General features: G+C 40.7%; 1 protein-coding gene and 1 long non-coding RNA gene across 5 annotated transcripts; one reads left to right on the top strand and one right to left on the bottom strand.

The window, feature by feature from the left end:
* Positions 1-159: 159 nt before the first annotated feature.
* DUSP19 (dual specificity phosphatase 19) lies at positions 160-7,077 on the bottom strand. The gene is made up of 4 exons (XM_075756114.1): positions 6,819-7,077; positions 6,568-6,614; positions 5,393-5,545; positions 160-1,348 (listed from the first exon to the last, which is right to left on the bottom strand). Exons 1-4 carry the CDS (start codon positions 7,039-7,041, stop codon positions 1,127-1,129), a joined length of 645 nt encoding a protein of 214 aa, XP_075612229.1. The 5' UTR covers positions 7,042-7,077; the 3' UTR covers positions 160-1,126.
* Positions 7,078-7,229: 152 nt separating this feature from the next.
* LOC142602316 (uncharacterized) lies at positions 7,230-19,189 on the top strand. 4 transcript variants are annotated; one of them, XR_012836012.1, is made up of 5 exons: positions 7,230-7,300; positions 8,076-8,247; positions 11,344-12,119; positions 12,694-12,793; positions 18,749-19,189. It is a non-coding gene; the product is annotated as an uncharacterized LOC142602316 (long non-coding RNA). The 4 variants fall into 4 exon arrangements; XR_012836013.1 differs by lacking the exon at positions 18,749-19,189 and adding an exon at positions 17,579-18,109; XR_012836014.1 differs by lacking the exon at positions 18,749-19,189 and having other exon boundaries at positions 11,355-12,119; positions 12,694-15,366.
* Positions 19,190-19,604: the final 415 nt, after the last annotated feature.

The following is a 19,604-nucleotide window of genomic DNA, read 5'->3' as shown; positions in this document are numbered from 1 at the left end:
GCATGAGCAAGTAATATTGAAAACTAGACAGAGCGTAGTTCATACGCAATGACGTGCTGCAGTTCTAACTAGGGCTATGAGGAGAGAATACTCTTATCAGTTCTTGAAACCAAACCTTTCAAATCACTTCAGCACAAGATTTATCCAAACACAGTGCTCATTTTATTCTATATTAATATATCAAACCATTTAGAACTGGCATGAAGGCCACAAAAGTGACTATTAAAATCTTTTACAGATTTTGTTAAACATGCCACCTTGAAGCTATTCCAGCCTGAGATCTGTCAGGAGAGTCAAAGTTACCTATCCTATGATGTCTGCTCTTTACACATGATGTGGAATGGAGTAAGGGGACGGCAACTGAGGACTGACTGCAAAGAAAAGGCAGTAGCAGTGGGTCAGAGATAAGTTGTTATGAACATTTTCCATATCTCCACCAAAATGATCTACAAAAAAACCTGTGATAGCCTGATTCCAGCACTTTGAAAACATTGTTAGTGCCCTTCAACTCACTCCTCGATGAGAAACAGTAGAAAGAAGTGAAGCATTAAAGCATCTTACATGTTTTTACTTCCATCAAAAGACCATCTGTTTTAATTTCCGAAAATATTTAATGGCTGGCTAGCCCACAAAACTCAATAAAATCCTCTTTAGTTGCAATATAAATTTAAAATCCAGTATTAAGGTACTTTATTATGTGAACATTTTATTATCTAGATTTTATGACCAACTAGAATCCATAAAGATTTGGTTTAGTATTAAAGTAAACAGGGCAACTTATCTCAGTTATTTCCTTTCTCTACTGCCTGCATTCTCTCATAGTTCAATAAAAAATTGGGGGTTTTTAATATTGCAAGGAAAATATAACTTTATCTTTTTTATTACTGCTCTACGAAGAGCTCATTCTTGGGCAGAATAATCTCTGAAGTCAGTGGAATACCATTTGGCCTTTACACTACATACGGAAAAAAGGGAGTCAAGGGCGGGGGCGGGACACGGCAAAAAGCTGTGTATAGAGAGATGTCAAAATGCACATGTGAAAGGGGACTGCAAAATGACAGATTAAAGTACATCCAACATCCATTACTGTACAGTCAAAACAGATTGTTTCACTTCTCCCTTTTGATCAGTCGTGATCGTTTATGCTTCCATTTGCCTTTATATTCTGTTCTTGGTACTTGTGAAGCTGCTCCATGAAGCCAGGATTTGGACAAGCTGCAGGCCTTGCATTTTTCACCAAGGAAAAGGCTCTGGCAAAACTCAGTCTTTCTGAATTCATTAGAAAACCGGTGACTACTGCTGCTGCACGTGAGACTCCTGCATTACAGTGGACCAGTACCACACCATCCTTCAAGAAACAAAGGAAACGTTAGTTGGGATATTCATTAACTAGATAGCAACAAGTATTAGAAACCTTATATACAAATCTATAAGAGTTATTAAAAGATCCTTGCTAAGCTCAAAGCAAGTATTTTCACATATAAGTAACTCCAAACACAGATAAATATGCCCCAAATTAAATATTTTTCTCACCAAAGCCACTTTATAATTACTAAATACTTCAATCCTAACTCATACCTTAGAACTAAAAAATGTTCCGCTGTCCGTTTCCCCAAGACCCTGCAGCAGCCCCCTCACGTAAAAACCAACGTCACAGACATCTGGGATACTAAGATATCTGATCTAATCGGGTGCCAATTTTAGAATACTTTTTATTTGCTATATGGAAAGGAAACTGACTCTATCTTGTTACCAGGTTAAAAACATAGCAAGGCACCAAACAGCTAGGCACAGAGGCGGATTTTAGAACATCTTGTAGTTTCAGTCGCACGCTTCTTGCGTAGTCTGGAGTTCTTCAGTGAAGATCCTGGGTAAGCAGGATCATGCATACGAACAGAAAAATCAGAAAAGATATCGCGTGATTCGCAACAAATCTCTACCTCCCCAGCACGCTGCCAGAACCAGGACAAACTCAGATCCTTTCACTGGGGGACAAAGGTGCAAAACCCTAAACTACTGAACCTCCTGTAAATTCAAAAATGTGACTTGTGGGGGTTAAATTCAGGCTCATCCTGAATTATATTTAAAATTAATGGGTTTATCCTGCTTACATATTTCCCGTAAAAGCAGTGAGACACCTGAATGACTCTTTAAAAAGAAACTGCAAGTTTTGTTAAGAAATAAAGAGTGTGAGTTAACACAAAGACAACTAAACAAGCCAGCGTGGCTTAGGCAGCATTTGCAACGCCCAGGCTTTGCGATGTTGTGACGTTTGTACGTCAGACTATGATCTGGAAAAAGCTCGGTCCAAACTGTCTGCCAAATGCCACTTTCACCAAAAAAAAGACCCTAGCATCTCCACATGCTGAATAAAGATACTGAAACACAACACAATGTGCTCAGATATTTGAGGCTAAACAAATATATTCTAGATACAAACAGCCTGCTCCATCTGCCCTTAACAAGCACAAATTACTCAACGGGCATTTTACCCAGAGGAAAAAAAAAGAGCTTATAACCACCAGGGTTCCTTTCCAGGAACATGATGACTTACGTTACAGGCCTGGGAGTTGCAATTATCCGGTATGTTAATCAACGCACAGAGCGGAAAATGGTTCCTGCTCCAAAACCCTTCCAGTTTAAGTAAGACAAAGAGGTATGAAATTTAGTGTCGTTATCCTCGTTGAAGAAATGCCAAGCTGAGACTAGAAGAATGACTTGATCAAGTTAACACAACAAGATTACAGCAGAGCTAGGAACTGAATCTAAGCTCCCGCATCCCAGCACAATGAATCACAATACCACCCTTTTTGGCGATAGAAATCACATCCCCTTTGCATTGTCTGCTGGAAATTGTGATCTTCATTCTCTTTCTCCCATTCACAGGAGCATGTTTCCTGATCACAGAGCGTAAAGCACACTTGTACATGTATTTCAACTCACTGAGGAAGTGCCAGTGGTGATCTGTAAATCCATTATCTCCTTTATAAAAATGACATTAAAATGATGATGTTAAAAATTATATTTATGCCACTGCTAATGAAGCAATTGCTGAAGCTTATCCACTGTAGATCTGGAGTAGTTCTTACTGGTTTAATGGAAGTTTTTTCAGACATAACGTACCATAACTGAGATCAATATCTAGCAGTGGCACTGAGGGTAAAAAGTGAGGAAAGTGATTTTTTTTTTTTTCCTTTGAGTTCATGCTTTATTTTCCTCTTTCACATTTCTTTTAAGGTTTTTTTTAACGACTGTTCTGTTGTACACTGCTAAAAATTATATAGTGATATCCACGGAATAGACTTGAAAACTACTGATCATGAGTGAGCATGGGCAGTAACATTAAATCAAATTTAATACTGAGAACATTTATCTTTCCTTGCTAAACCCTGTTGTTTCTTTATACAAAGACAAATTTGGCATGTAATTCTTAACTGAATTTGTATTAGATACGAATACAGAAGAAAAGTGAAAAACAGACTGCAGGTATGAAGTTAATCTTTATTTACTAAGAACTCCCTGCTATGATCCTCATAGTCTAACCTTCGCCTGCCCAGAAATGGTCCATGGTCGTGCAAGAACCTCTTAAGAATCAAGAACAAGGGGGGTGTTTTATTGTTTTTTATACAGGGAGAAGCAAAAGAACCCCCTCCCATCAAGAGAAATGGTGATTATACAGTGGTTATACACAGTAGGTAAGAAAGCCTGACTGAGGAAAGAAATGAAAAAGAAGCATAAAGCTTTTGGTGAAGAGCCACAGGCTAACGTATTTCCTTAGGGATCCACTTTACTTTGCAGTGGTGCCAGGGCTTTCTCTTTCAGAGGGACGGAGGGAGAAATAAGGAGAGATGTTCATGCATGAGCTAAGATTTCCTCCCTGGAACAACAAGATTTTAGAGGGTTTTATATAATTAGATATTAAACAGAAAGATTAAAAAAAAAAAAAATCCTTCATTCATAGCTGTATGATCCGACATGGGTCACCTAACATGTCATGGAAAATCTCCTGCCAATTTGGAGCCTAGAAGAAAAGGTGAGCTCTGATCAGTATCAGACTTTGTAATGCAGTGCCTGCAGACTGGAACAGTTAGTTTTAGAAAAGCCAATCCTGTTACAAGTACCAGCTGGCAGCAACTTAGTGCACAGTGCAGGCTTTACTTCCATTCCCAAACTCAAGCACTTTCATACTCCTTCATTAAGTTAACCACGTTCTAGTAATAATTTCTCATGTATCATGCTCTCTCACCAGTGAGCATCTCTCCCTCCTCCACGTTAGGAGATGAAACAGTAGTATCTCTTTGTGATTACTCAAGCAGAAGAGCACTTCATGATACGATTTATCATACGCTCTTTTAACACTATTTAGACAAAGCAAATAAAGTGATTCAAACCATCCAGAGCTCTGTCTCCGCATACTACTATCACATGCTTCGTGAACTGATCCTAGAGAACATCTGTTCCACCAATGACCTGCTCTTTCACCCAACTCTCCCATTAGAAAACTATTAATATTGCTGTAAAAGCTTTCAGGAAAGCTCCTTAGCTTACAAAATAGTAACTGGAATGTAAAACACCAGAGGCGGAAAGCAACACCACGCAGTTATGAATGACAAGTCTCATTTAGAAATGAAGTGGGAACTGTAACTAGAAACCTTGAAAAGGTCATTAAGTGACAACGCGTATCACATAGCTTGTAAATGATAAATGAGAGAAGGAAAGAACGTTGCGTGACACAAAGAAAGCTGGGGCAAGATCACCTTCTTTTATCCCAATCTACGTAAATAATGCATATGGTAGATATGGTGGAATAACATGCGGTAATGTTTGGTTGTCATGTCATAGTTATGATACGAAAGCAGTGGTCGTCATAAATTATATAGTAAGTCTGAATTTAACAAATATGAGTCAGGGATGATCTTGGTTACACTCAAGTCTGCGAAGCGACCCCAGAAGGAGTCCCTTCACCTTGTTTCCTATGTCATGTCTTTTCAGGATTTTGTTAGCAGTTAAATCACTGGCTGGCTCCAAGATTACTAACGCATTCTCTGACAGTCTTGGTACATAACTGCACGTGGACGCAGAGCTCAGTATGCTGCACCTTCAATGGATGATCAAGGAAAAGCACCAGGATGGTGGGCAGCTGCTGACAAAGCACACAGATCTGTCAAAGCCTTGGCAGGCTTTCTTCTAATCCAAAACAACATCCCTGATGGATAAATTATAGAAAGTAAGAAAGTTTCCGTCTGTCAGATGTACTGACTTGGACTTACGATGGGATTTCTTTATCCAAAGTCAGCCACTGGTCCGGCTGTATTAAGCATTTCTCTAAAGCACAGGGTAATAACTAATCGAAACAGGATAACAAGTAGCATTAATTATTGATATACTGTACCTGGATCTTGGCTTTCTCAATAAACTCAAAACATTCTGGGAAATAGGAAGTAATGTCAGTTTCTGGGAGGTCCAGAATAGAAATGGTCTTGTATATAAAGTCATTGAGGAAGGCATTTTGGACTCCGTAGGCCACATTTAGAACATGAGTAACCTAAGTTTAAAAAAAAAAAAAAAAAAAGAAGAAAAAAAAAAAGGCATTTTCTGAAGCGAGCAAGCAAAATAGGCAGTAGCAAAGGTGAATTATTCTTTACGTATACACGGATTGTAACTTACACAACTGCATTGTTCAGTTCTGCATACATATGCTGTCTACGGCGTGCTACTCTCCAAGCAAAATTTTACTGCGTGTTAAAATATACTGTGATAAATTTCAGTTTTCTTCTTCTTTTTTTTTTTTGAGAGGAAATGAAAAGATCTGTGCTCAGCCAAACACAGACTAAAGTAAGGATTTTCAACAGAAATTCAGCAGATAAAGAATAAAAGAGAAAGCAACAGGAACGAGAGCACAGACCACCCGACAATCCCCCAAATTTCAAGCCTGCCCTAACCCATCAGCTTAACGTTCCTTCTACCGAGTTACCGGTGCCATTTACTGGAGCAGAAGGATTTCAGAGTAAAACTATACCTGCCCGTGGCAGCAGGCGAGACCACGTCTGGCCTCCTGCCATCTTTGCTCTCTTCAGGCTACGGCCAGGTCGTGGGTTATTTTAACTTACAGTGCAGTGACATTTAGATGGCACCAGATGCCAGACTGGTGCACTCCCTGTCCTGCAGAAGCACCACTGTCCGAAGGCCTTATCACCCCATTACTGTAACAGAGAAGAGTAAAAAGACCAAAGTTTGGGACAGACTTAGAGCTGCTGCTCTGTTTTTCTCGTTTCACCGGTCCCCGTAAGGCAAGGGAGCGCAGCTTAGCGCCTGAGACTGAAACGCGTACGGCAACAACGCAGCAGCCCCTTCCACGCAACGCCTCTCAACAACCGTGAGTCTTGCAGCACGGTGTTTCGGCTTCTTGCGAAGCTCGCAGGCATCCATGGAGCAGCCTTTTAAAAATGCAAACGTCATATAATTTTTCGTAAAGTTACTCGAGAGTACTTCAGCCTTTTTAACTTAAAAAAGAAAGCCACCAGCAAGCGCTACGCAAGACGCGTTTTTATTGCCGTGTAACGTTACCTTATACTTTCTCAACGTCTCCAGGTCGTGAGCAGCATCCTGCGACCCTGAGGGGAAAGCCAGCCGGTTGCCACGGCAGCTCTGCCGCCGCGGGAGGCTCCGGGACCCGCTTCCCCCCCCCCTCCCCGCCCCCGCAACCGCTTCCCCTGCGGGACCAACCGCGGCCTCTCGCGTTCCCGGCGGCGAGGCGGCACACGGCACACGGCCACCGCCCGCCCCGGGGCCTCCCGCCGCCCGCCGGCCCCACTCACCCAGCAGCAGCCAGGGCTTCACGACGCCGACCTGGAGGTCGGCGCTGAGGTCCTGCACGTAGCCGCCGCCGGGCGCCGCCGCCTCCTCCTCCTCCTCTACCTGCAGGCAGGCGCCGCGCCACGTCTCGATGATCCTCCTGCCCGTCAGCGTCGTCACGCGTGTGCGCTGCTTCCGCAGGTTGGCCCTGGAGAAGCCGCGGATCTCCTGGGTGAGGGAGTGCATGGCCCGGACACCGCCGCTCGCCCCGCGACTGCCGCCCGCCCCTCGCCTTCCTCCGGCCGCTGCGCCAGGCCTCCCGCCATTGGCCGCCGGCCCCGCGGGGGCGGTGCCTCGGCGCGCAGTCGCTTTAAAGGTTGCCCTGCGCCCTGAGGCGGCTGTGGCGGCGCGTCTGTGAGGGCTGCTCGGTCCCCACAGCGGCCCGTGGGGCGGTCACGGGTGATTTCCCAGAGCGGCTTCTTCAGTGTTCACAGCCTAGGAGAGGGTTTGGCAGCACCTAAAATCTTGGTGTTTGGGGATTTTTTTTTTTTTTTGAGGGTCTTCTTTTTGGTCTGCTAGTGAAGACTGGAGCAAGTGTAAGCAAAGCAGCCTTTCGACTGAAACTGCCTGTTGTCAATGTAATTGTTCCCGTTTCAAACAGCAAATCAGGCAGCAAAGCCTGGCTGGCTGTAACCGTGACCTGTTTTGTGGGAAGGATGGGAAAATGCTGTAAGCAATACAATGGAAAATGTTAGAATTACATATGGGTTTTTTCTCTGAGTCATTGGGCTAGTGACCAAAGGCTAAACAAAATCTATTTATTTCTTATTACCAAAGAGGCAAAATAGGAAGAAAAAGGAAGCAAGTGTGAGGCTGTCTTTTGTCCTATGTCCATGTTTTCATGCATTCTCTATAGAGTACTCCTAATAGTGTTATGCAGCTAGTACATAAGTATATGATGGTTTTGTTTGTGAAGTTAAATGGCAATACTGTTAAATTGTGCCAGAAATACATTTCAGTTTTTTAATAATCTTCTGTGCTGGTTTGTAGAATAAGGATGTATTACTGCAGTACTTCCTTTCTGCTGTTATGGTATTCCTCTAACCTATGCTGGCAGGATACAATGACTCTGAAAAGATCTTACTGGTAGTTCCCTAGAATGCAGTACAGAACAAAAGTAACTTAGTTCTAGACAAAGAGCTCTACAAATGCCTTGTCAATTCAAGAAACAGAGAATGCTGTTAGGAACTGCAAGAGCATAAGTGTTTGTTTTTCCCTAGGAATGACAGAGGCAATCTTCTGACAGGAATAAGACATAAAATCAAGTTTGTCTGAAAAAGGTGGAAAACCCCACACACTGTCTGGGAAAGCAAGAGTCTAAACCAGGAAGATAAAGATGCTTATGATAGGGAAAGGAGCAGAACAGAGATCTGTGCTGGATCAGAGATCAAGGTAACAAAGGTGCCAAACAGAAGGTTCCAGGACAAAATATAATTCTCAGCAGTCACTTTCTGTAACAAAAATTAAATTTTAAATACAAGTAGGAGGTTCTGTAGCATTCTCCATGGTAGATGTGTATTCAGTAGCTTCTCTGAAAGTGTACTGTGGCTCATAGTTAACTTAAAACAATAGCAATGTAGAAGTTGATTCATTTTTAAGGTCCAATCAATAATTTTGATGCAATTGATCAGAAGAAAGCAATGGAGAGCTCTAGATCTGGGGGTTAAGCCAGCAATTGCACAGTATTTCATGACTGCTTTTCAAGCTGCATTGGCTTGCTGCAGCTGCCTCTGTGAAAGGCCAAGAACAGTAGGGTACCCCGCAAGAATGCAGAGAGTCTCACGTGTTAAGAAATTTGCCAAGGCCTGAGCAAAATTTGCTTGCAGTCCAGACCCAGAAGCCTGCTGTTAGAGTAGCGAGGCTGTAGGGTGTGCTTTGTAACCAACTTCTGCCCTGTACAAGTATGGGGCATGTTGCATAAGCGTTTGTAAGGCTGAGCTGTGACAGATCTGTAAGATACTTACAGTTAAACTTCATACAACTACACGTTCTTCCTTAACCTCTGAGGAAGAGTCTGCAATATGTGTGGCGCAGAAAGGCGGCTGATTCCCAAGTAATAGTCATTTTCTACTAAGAATGTTTATTGTTGTTATAACTACCTTAAACACCAGGGGTCACTACTGGACATTAAATCTCTACTAATGCTCTGAAATACAAATATTTTGCAGATGATTATATGCAGAAATAGTATGTTATTATTTAATTAGTGTGTCCATATAAGCATTAGATCTAACCTGAATGTTCAGACGCTATTTTTTGTGATGCTTGCATTTACATGCTGCTGTCAAATTGTTCAAACATAATCTCCATTACAAGATAGAAGATCATTGTGAGATTAGAGTTTAAAATTGGGATCTCAGTTCATAGGTGAACACTTCGTTGTGCACGCTTTGCTGAGGGCAGAAGACTTCTCTAAAGATACGGCAGGAGCTGGGTGCTGTCTCCACTGGTTGAATGCATTTATGGTATTGCTGGATCTTCAGGTTTTGAATAAGCTACCTACCAATGCAAATGCAGTGGAGTTCTAAGTCATTTTTAAGTTCATGGTTCTTCTGGTTTTGTCTGTCAAGAAACTCAGTAGAACCTGCTCTAGTGGGTATAAACTAAAAAATGTGTAACATAGACACTAACTATTACAGAAAGCAGCTTGTATCTATTCAGACAGCTCATAAGACAATACATCATCTCTGATGTATATGTTTCCCTCCAGTAGTCATTTTGGTCTAGGCACTGCCCGGACTTATCAATGCAAGAGAGCTAGCTTCTATCAGAGAAATGATAACCAGACATTCCAGATAGCTGACTTTGAGAAACCAGCCTTGCACTCTGAAGAATGCATATCTTAGAGGTTTGAACTTGATTGTAAAATGCACCCAAGATTGAGTCGATTGCTTATGTCAGTAATGTAACTGAAGCAGAGAATCAAACCCTAATTAGCACACTAATTACATCACATTTCAAACTGAAATAAACAGATGACTTTGAGGAATAAGATATTAGCTGATTTTTGCCCCATTTTTCTAACTAATAATACAAGCCTCTGCTGCAGATTGTACATTCATTAGTTGAAAATAACTGAGAAGTTGAAAATAACTGTGTGTACCAGTTGGTCACAGGATGACTGTGAATCATGAACGTAGTGTGGTGATGAGAAAGGCGAGCGTGACCATTAGAATACATCAGGAGGTATTTAAAACAGGGAGTGGGAAATAATAATGCTATTGTATAAAGTTCTAGTAAGGCTTTTCTGAAGTGCATGTGCTATTTGGGGATGACTGTATTCAAGAAAGATGATCTCATATTTGAAACAAGTGTAAAGAATAGCTTAAAGCTTAAATCGCACTATATATGTTAGGCTCTCATCAAAGCTGTCCGTGGTACTTGGACCCCTTGGGAGAGGCAGCTCCTGTCCGTACTTAGGCAGGACTAGCCCCCGGCATAGTAACTATTTCACCACCACTTGTGCCAATGCACATACAAGCGTTTGTAGCTAGGACTTGTCTGCCTCCTATGCTCCAGCATGGTGTGCCCCACACAGCCTGGAGGCCCTTACCTGACGCAGAGTCTCAGTTTCTGCAAAGTTGTTGACATGATGCCTATTCCTGTTGTCTTTCCTGTTTCTGAAGAAGCGAGCAGTTTGGAGGCACAAGCTCATGGTCGTTCACACCCCAAGCAACAGGGCAAGATGCGACATGGGAGGATGGCTGGAGCACAACATGCTAGAGGGGGGGAAAAACCCACTTTTCCTTTCAGAGGCGTTTGCTTTGGCATGTGTCTGTAACCGAATATAGTGAAGAGTGAAAAGTCCACAAGGATTCTCAGTTTTGTGTAGTGACATCACTACACTGCTGAGGTGAGTCATATAAGCCTAAGAAACTGTAAGTTTGCCAGTTATTGTAGGGTTTTTTTCTTCTAGGATGGCAGGAAGAAGGGGTGAAGGTAGGGGCAGATTGTTAAGTATATGGCATTTTAAAATAAGTGTTGCAGTAGTAGTTGGTCCAAGTGGGGAAGTTATGGGAAGCAGGACCATGCTGAAGGCTGTGTACAGAAAGTTATCAAAACAGAAAGTTGACAGGGCATTCCCACACATATTGCTGCAGTTACACATACTGTGACCTGATTGTTAGCGAGCCAAGCTTCAGTGTAAGGTGTTAGTTTGTTTCTGGATTTCTGGCTCTGCCAGTTTGTAAGGCGGTAGAAGCACTAGACATGATTGGGTAAACAATGTGCAGTTACTTGTGAGTGGGAATGGGGTGAGGACAGAGGTGGTGGGAGTCATCCTGAAATTTTTTTGTGCTCTGGTTCTACATAATTGTGGTGCACGTTTACTGCTGCGGAGGGTTTCCTGTTATAAGGGGTAGTAATATCCTAAGCACACATTTACATATCCTCTCTTCTTATAGCCCTTTAACATACAAATCAAACCATGCATTAAAGCTGTGCTTCTAATGGATGCTACATCATTTTTGACCAGCTTTACCTATGTAGTGTTTCCTCAGGTGAGAGCAAAGGATGCGTGTTGGTCCAGCCTGGAAATAGAGCCAGTTCCTCAAGTCTTTGTGTCTGTAGCCTGGGAGACTGAGTTGGTGATGTGACTTTGTCAACATGCATATGAAAGCAGAGTCCATGTTGCAAAAGACTGTGAATAATTAGAGGCTGTGGGGTTGCTCCTAATAACATAGGTAAGTCTGTGGACCTCCTTCAGACACTACCTTCTATCCCTGACCTGAAGGGTAGGCAGCTTCTCTTTATTTTATTGATTTATTTCAAGCAGTATTGTTTGCTGGTTTTTATGCAGCTGGGCAGTCGTGTTTCCACTGGTGTATCTCCTCAGATTGCTGCAGGGAAACTTCCCCAGAAGCAAAGCCATGCCCGTGACCAAAGGCACAGCCCTATAAACACTTATCAGGGCATTCCTCTCTGCTTCCACCGTGCTTTGTGAGCAATCCATGCAAATGAGCAGGCTGATTCACTGATCTACAGATGTATATTTTTGTAGTGTCATGGATTATACTGAATAATGAGTGCTGAGGAATAGGGTAGAAGGCAAAGCTGACATGTTTAATAGCCATAGGGAGTATTCCTGGGGACCTGTTGGTGTAAGGAAGATCTAGCACAACCCATGTCTGTGTTACATGAGTAGGATTTGAATTCTACTCCCATTTGTCCTCATGTTTCTTCTTCAGGAGCATTTCACCTTGCTTCAGTGCAGTCATGTATGAGTGAAGATGTTCGTGTGTTCATGAACCTTGGTGTAAAACCAGGTATGTCAGCTCTGTCGTAGAGACACAAAGTTAATCGGGGAAAGGAACAGTCTATTAAGAGACTACAAAAATGTGACCATAGTAGCAAAAATGTACACAAACAAAACACCTTCCATCCAGGCTAGCTGCTCTGCAAAGGAGTGATGGTTAACTATACAGTTAGCGCAGCCCATCAGTCACCAAGGCAGTTGGTCTTCACCATTTGTGTGTTATTTCAAGAATACCTCTGCAGTAAGGCATGAAAAGAACGTGTAAGGGTCAGGACCTTCAAAAAGAGAAGAGAAAATCTGAGCTTTTCGAGAGAGATAATGTTAACTTAGGTGAGTTTCTGTAATGTTTTCACATCCTTTGAAACCCAAAGCATGGGGGTTTTTCTGCATTTTAAGGGGCAGGGGTGAAATAAAAGGTAAAATTATTTTTTTAATGGCTGACTGTTATGACTACTCAAGATTGTTTTTGTTTTTTTTATCAGAACACTCAAAAGAGCAATTTCCATTCTGCACCTCAGCTTGTAGCAGCCTACGTCTGCATAAATGCAATTAATCTGTCTCCCAACTTTCCTGTTTCTCTACAGGTTTATTTCAGTGGTCAAAGACATGAGAACTACTTTAGAACAAAAGTTTCTCTTGCAGCAAAGACCAAGCCTACAGCCTGGCAAGTTACAATTAAAGAAGGTAAAATCAAAATTTATCTCAGACTTCTTGTAGCATCTTATGTGTAGCTTTTGCCTATGTGTAGCTTCCACAAGCATAATAAAATAGTAATATTACAATTTGTACCAGGATGTGTAGCAAGTTTTTCTAGCTTCACAGAGTTCAAGAAGGAAACCATTATAGCTTCTAGTCAGGATCACAAACCAAATACAGTAGGAGAATTATTTGGTAGATTAGCTTAATCAGACATGGAAGTAGGACTTATTCTTACTGTTTACCATGAAGAGATGCCTTCTGTAAGTAGGGGTTAAGGTGAAAGGGAACATGCATAAGCATAGCATCTCACTTCCTGAAAAAAAAAAAAAAAAACCAAACAGTTTCTCTGCATGCCTTTTTCTTGCCTTAGCATATTGCTAATATTGCCTTGTGCTTGCATGCTTGTGTGTGGGAAGAAGTTCCCTGCAGGCAGAGAAGGAAAATGATGCTCTCTGCCCTATCTCATTCTATGTCTATAGCTTGATCCACCCAGCCCAGAGCTTCCTAATAACTTCCGTCCCACTAACAAGGAGACATCTAACTTGCTTTTCCCTCTCAAAATACAAATATATTGAGGCAGGAGCTGGCCTACATTATTTTTTTAATTGCTGTACACAAGACACAGTAAAGCTAAGTGAGCCTTTGCTACAGAATCCTGAAAGTTTGCATGGGTTCAGAAGGTGATGGGCATGGTCGTAGAGAAGTAGATCTGGCTCACAATGTCCCCAAGCCACAACCTGTTGGAGTCTGGGAGTGTATTCCGCAGAAGCGGTGGTACGTGCTTAGTGTGTTCTGATACTCTTTGTTAGTGCTCTGTTCTTTGGCCATGGGGTAGAGATGGGATACTTAGCTGGATGGGCTTTTGGTCTAAGTTCTTGTTCACTTGACCAGAAAGAAAATAAACACATAATAAAAATGAGTAAGTTTAGGATTAGAAAGTTTAAACATTCCATAAAATCACTTCATACTTTAATTACATGAAGTCCCTGACCCCGGAGGCCATATCTGTGAGAATATACAAGAGAATACAAATTGCAGGTGACAGAGTAAAGCCTAACTAGTCAATAGTGTTGATGGAATATACCATTGTAACTAAGTTTTTGATGTGATACTGCATGTGTCAGCAAAAACAGTGATACTGCTGGGATGCGTTTTTGTTGTGAGGACCAAGATAGATGTGCCTGTGAATATTTGGGGGATAGCTGAAAGTATTTGAAAACAAGGGCTTCAAAAACAAGAAGAAAACTGATAACTTAAAGGAAAGACATTTCTAGAAAAAGGTGACATCCTAGAATATACACATAGGTGCACAGTCACTCTTAAAAACTAATTGGTTTTGGTATACTGCAGAGTCAAAGAATGACCCAGATTGACCTAAATTGTCTCTTAGTGTTTAATACTTTTCTTTTATTCTTCAATAAGCAGACAGACTGGAAGGTCAGGGGTTTTTAACTGTCTTCCCTTTGAATATTTCAGTGAGGAGAAAGTACAGAACCCTTTTGCTTCAACTCAAAAGTTACTTCTAACTTTATTTTATCTAAACATTACTTTCAAAGAGGCCAAAAGCTTCCATTCTGTTTGCTTATAAAAATAACTATTTGATTTTTTATATGGAATTCTTTTTACATGTAGATTAAGTTCAAGATGATGTAGCAATATTTTCTGATTTACTTCAGAAAAAAAGTGTAATTATGCATAGACTAATGGTAGAAAATGACAAATTTGGATGTCAATATGAATACATTTGATGTAATTAATTTAGAAGTTTGATAACATCTTAATTAGTCCCAAAGGCAAGAAATCTTCCTATCTTGTCAAAACAAGTCATGACCAGCACTTTGCTTTCCCCCCACATGTTTTAACCACATTTCAAAATTACTGAAAGTTTACTGAATAACATTGTCCTTGCATGTGAAACATTTCCATTCAAGTTTGACTGTCAGGACAAGTGTCCTACCAAAAAGGCTACTCAGTATTTAGAGTACCAGTCAATGATGACTTGAGCAGCACTGAGAGTTCTTGGCTTCACCTTAATTTAAAAAAAAAATCACCATTTTTCATAAGATGGAAAGGCTGTTTTCTGTCCAACCCTAAACAATGAGCTTCATTAATTCAAGCAGATGAAGTCTCTGATGCTGGTTTGCTAATGCCATCCCTTGTTACTAGAACATAATTCAGCAAGTTGAACAAGAGGCTATTTCTGACATGAGCGCTATCTATGAAGGGAAAAGATTTTCCTGGATTAGAGATGATTATTTTTGAGTAGCACATGCTAGATCATTAACAGTTTCATTATCAATGTCACAAAATATTGCAGGGAAAACAAAACCAAAAGGAAGATAGAATGAGTTATACCTAAAGCCAAACCTTTTTCAAACATGTTAAAAGGTATTTAGGGGAACATCCTTTAAAAAATAATAAAATTAAAAACCCCTAAACACTACAACAACAACAAAAAACCCTGAAAATTTTATCACCGAAGAAATGTATGTGAAAAGCTCTAAATGAAGTAGAACTAACCTGTCTAAGGAGATCTGCTAGGAATAATTGGTATGGGTCTTATCCTTAATGATTTTATCACCTTTTAGACATCCTTAAAATTGTATTTCATGTTCTGCTTTATAACTCTTAAGTATTACTTAAAATGAAAAAATATTTTAAAATACACAAATTATTAGTTGTTCAACTAATCTATACAAGCAGATTCTTTGATATCTAGTCCTCTAATTCAGTGAAGGTAATCATGCAGTGTTTCCTTAGAGAACAAACCATTCGGAAATAAGTACTTTCAAAGTACTTATGCTCCCTGTAGTAAAATTACCATACCTGGTTTACTCATAAGCAGAATTTTCTGCATCTTATTTCAAAGAGCAGCTCAACAAACTAGGCTATTTGAATGGCAAATGTTAACATGCAGAGTCATCCTGTCTGGTTTTTTTTAGTAATGTAAACTTGGAGTGATGACCATGTATAATTCTTATTGTAGCAATCTTAACCACTGAATTTTAGTTCTGAGCTACAATTATTTGAAGTATGAGCACTCCTCAGTGTTCACAGCCTTATCCTGTCCTGCTACCCTTCTCTACACATAGGGATTCACACTGCATACTGGAGATAGACTTTTATCACATCTATCACAGTATTATTTCCATTTCTGTTTTCACACAGCACAGAAATATACAACTTAAACTGGGGGGTTTTATACCCTCAAATGACTCCTATTTTTTTTTTTTTTGTCAAATGGAGAAAACATTAGATGGGCATGTGGAAGATAACTAGTAGTTTTTCAGGCTTTTTCCCCAGTCTGATTGTAGCTCACTGGTGTGACAGTTTGAGTGATGCTTGTCATCCTTCTCCACTAGTGTGCTTTTCTCCACAGACTTTTATCTATAAAAGCTAGAGTTGGACTATTCTGTCATATGTAAACCTCCAAACTTTTAAAAGGAACATTCTAGCTTAGTATTTACTATAATCAGCATTCAAGATTTCCACTGACTGGTAAATGTGATTCCTAGAAACAGTGGGAGAAAACCCTTCTTTCTTTGGGTGTTCCTTGGCTAAAATTTTCTTCCCCTAAATGCAGGGTAAGTTTAAGGCAGAGGGCTTCTTTCTTAGTCTTTGCTGGATGGTCTGTAAAAGCTATAGTATTTAAAGAGGTGTGTGCTATTCCCCTGGATTCTAATCAGGGTAAGGGAGGAGACAAAGAAATGTCCAATAGGTTATTTTTGTACATTTATAACTGTAGCCACATATTAGTCCCTGGTGCTACCCCATTTATCTGGGACAGGAGAAGTGTAAACAGAGGCAAAAGAATGTAGGTCAGAGCACGTGAGCTTGAACGTGCCTGTTGAAGAACGCTCTGTAGGTAAGTGAAGATACTGAAAAATGTGGGGTTAACAGAAGCCCCACAATCTTTCTGTGTGCAGGACCACCTCAATGGGTCCTGTTTGACTAGCTAGCATCTGTATTCCAGTGTCAATGCACAACTCTATGACCACATCCAGTTTCAAAGAGGACAGAGATCATTCTTTGCAAACCGATCACTCGTGATTTATTCCAGTCAGTGGGCTGTTAGCATAGGCTAACTCATCTTTATGGTAAAGATCTGCAAGCCCATTAGGCATTCTGTCTCTATTTAGTGGCCTCAGACATCTTGGAGATCACTGCTGGTTCTTCTTGACTCTTCAGCCTGTAAGGAAACAGCAAATAAAATGCCTTATCTAATCTAGGTGGACTCCTAATCCAGCACCCTTTCTGATTTCAGTTTTTACCAGGATGTTTTTAAAGCTGGTGATGTAACCCCTGCCTAGAAACTTAACTCCAGGTCTGCACCCATAGTAGTTCAAGACCTTAATTTAGTTGGGTGACTCATTCTGACAGCCCTCCAAAGCTCTGTTTGATAACCAGCAAGAAAACTCTTTAATCTATTTGTTCAATGGTTTCTGCAAGAGTTAACTGTAATTCTAACTCTGCATGCATACAATAGGATCTAACCTACCATCTTGATTCCATCTCTGTTCTAAAAGTAATCAGTGCTTCAGGTTGAAGCAAGGCAAATCTTAGCCCACCAATACTTTCTAAGCTCATTGTGTTTAGCCGTGCTGATAGCTCACACATAACTAATTTTCTTCCTGCTGTCACAAACTTCCATAGCCACCAGGCTGACATTTGGTTTGCCAGTTAAGCACTACCAGTTAGTCATGGACCTGGGACCCCCTGAGAAAGCTAGCTCTCAAATGTTGGTAACAACCTGCTTTTCTACTCATTAAGGCTCCTTCACATAGTGTCAGAGTAGAAGTTCTGGAGCAGGGTCATCATGCTTGTCCCTCCAGTATGAGCAGAAGTGCTCATGCGTTCTCAAACTGGCAGGTTTCTGCAGCACGTGAGAGAATAGCTGCTATAGTATTCATCATCTGTTTCAAACTGGCTTTGCATGCCTCTTACGTCCTCCCTATCCAATGTTCATGTTCTTGTAAGCCCCAAGGCCTAGTACCTCTGAGCAACTGCTGTGTGTTGTATACAACCTCGGCCAGAAGGACTTAGGCACATGCACAAAATTGAACAAGGATCTGGCATGTGCATCAACTTGCGTGTTATGAGAGAATAGATTAAAATAATGCCCAAATACCTTTAAAGAGAAGAAGAAAAGAGAACATGGGAAATTGCAGACCTGTTGGCTTCATGACGGATTAAATAATGAAAAAGGTTTGGCTTCATTAAGAAAATTATAGATTAAAACATAGGGAATCTGTCAGCTTGATTTAGTGAGGATGATAGGTCTTTTGAACCTGTTGCTTCTTCAGATAAAAGTCTGTCAGATAAAGGCAACTCTGATGCTATTTATTATTTTTACAGGTGATTTAAACCATAGTATAGCCTTAGTATCGTAAAGTGTTCAGCTTGTGTGCCTTTACATGCAGGTTTAAAAATGCAATAAATATTTATGTATTATTAACAAATAAATACTATGGCATGACCCAAATAATTCGGATTATGATGACAGCTTAAAAATTCTGGTTGGTTGAAATAACAGTTTGGCTTTGTGTTTTGAATTGTTTCTACGTGAAAAGGAAATACTGAATGAAATTAGTCTGTCAAAATTGCTTCTTGGCTTCTGTTGGCCAAACGGGCAGAAGTCATGCAGCGGGCAGTGCTGGATCACTTGTGGAGACCGCAGCTCCTGACAGCTGCGGTTTCGCTGAAACTCCTGCTCATGGAGTTTTGAATAATCTCTAAGTCAGAAGACGTTAAACCAAGGAATAAAATGCAGGCAGGAAAGAAAATCAAGGTATAGAAATACTTCTACAGAAATGTACGTTAGGAGTCTCGCAAAGATGTAGGTGGCAATACAGTCTGCTCTGCAGTAGTAAACTGTTACATGTTTAAAGTAGCAATGCTAGCAAAGTATGCATACTCTTTACGTACTTCATTGAACCCCAGGTGGAGTTGATATATACGGAGCTACTTGGTGATTGTTGTTTTGAAGCTTCTCAAACAACGCTTTCATTACTGTCTGAAAGCCCCATAGTGAATTAAACCCTGAAGTGAACAGAAGGTTGACTTTAAAAGGACCAGAGCTGAGCTCAAGCCAAATCTGAAGTGCTGTTTGAAACTTCCCCATAACTCGTACTTTTGGAATAAATATAGAAAGCTGTGTAAATGTTAATCATTAATAAATCATCAAGCAAATAGTTGCATGTTTTTAAAAAGAATTGTTAGCCTAATTCTTCCCTTCGTTTAATTTTGCCACACCTGTAAGAGCTATGCTGTTACTGACAAAGCTTGTATTTCCACTTTATTGTTATGCTTGCTGCCAGACTGGTGAACTCAGATTGTACAATGCAGACATTTTTATATTCTAATATGCAATAAATCTTCCTGTCAAACCTATACATATTTCTGTAGTTTCTATATAAAGTTGCAGCAAAAGTACTATGACAACGTGGGCTTTACCCTGCAGCCATTAAAAGCGATGGCGCGCTGTTGACTGCTTAAGTACATGCATTCATGTTAACCAAGTTTGATCTTGGTGACGTCTGCTTTCTGTTACTGTGACTTCTTCAGTCACGTGTAGCAAAGGTTTCCAAGTGGTTTTGATGTGGTTTCTATGAAACCTAACTTTTCAGCTATACTGTATCTTCCCTAGATGTGCATGTTTTCTCTTTCTAATAAGCAGTAAGTGTTTAAAAGCCAGAGGAAAAAATGCATGCTTTGGAGTTCCAAACTCTACACCAGTCCTGACGCTCAGATTAGCGAGATGCTGCCAGTTATGTGATCAGCAGCATCTTCTGCCTGC

The sequence above is a fragment of the Balearica regulorum genome, chromosome 6 (assembly GCF_011004875.1).
Source record: "Balearica regulorum gibbericeps isolate bBalReg1 chromosome 6, bBalReg1.pri, whole genome shotgun sequence".
Classification (NCBI taxonomy): Eukaryota; Metazoa; Chordata; class Aves; order Gruiformes; family Gruidae; genus Balearica; species Balearica regulorum.
Note: the sequence above shows the minus strand (reverse complement) of the source record. Positions and strands in the feature narration are given on the sequence as shown.

Coding starts and splice junctions, on each gene's coding strand:
- DUSP19 (XM_075756114.1), bottom strand. CDS start 7,041: ATGCACTCCCTCACCCAGGAGATCCGCGGCTTCTCCAGGGCCAACCTG. Junction 6,615..6,818: donor GAAGCCCTGGCTGCTGCTGG/GTGAGTGGGGCC, acceptor CTTTCCCCTCAG/GGTCGCAGGATGCTGCTCAC. Junction 5,546..6,567: donor AGACGTTGAGAAAGTATAAG/GTAACGTTACAC, acceptor TTTTAAACTTAG/GTTACTCATGTTCTAAATGT.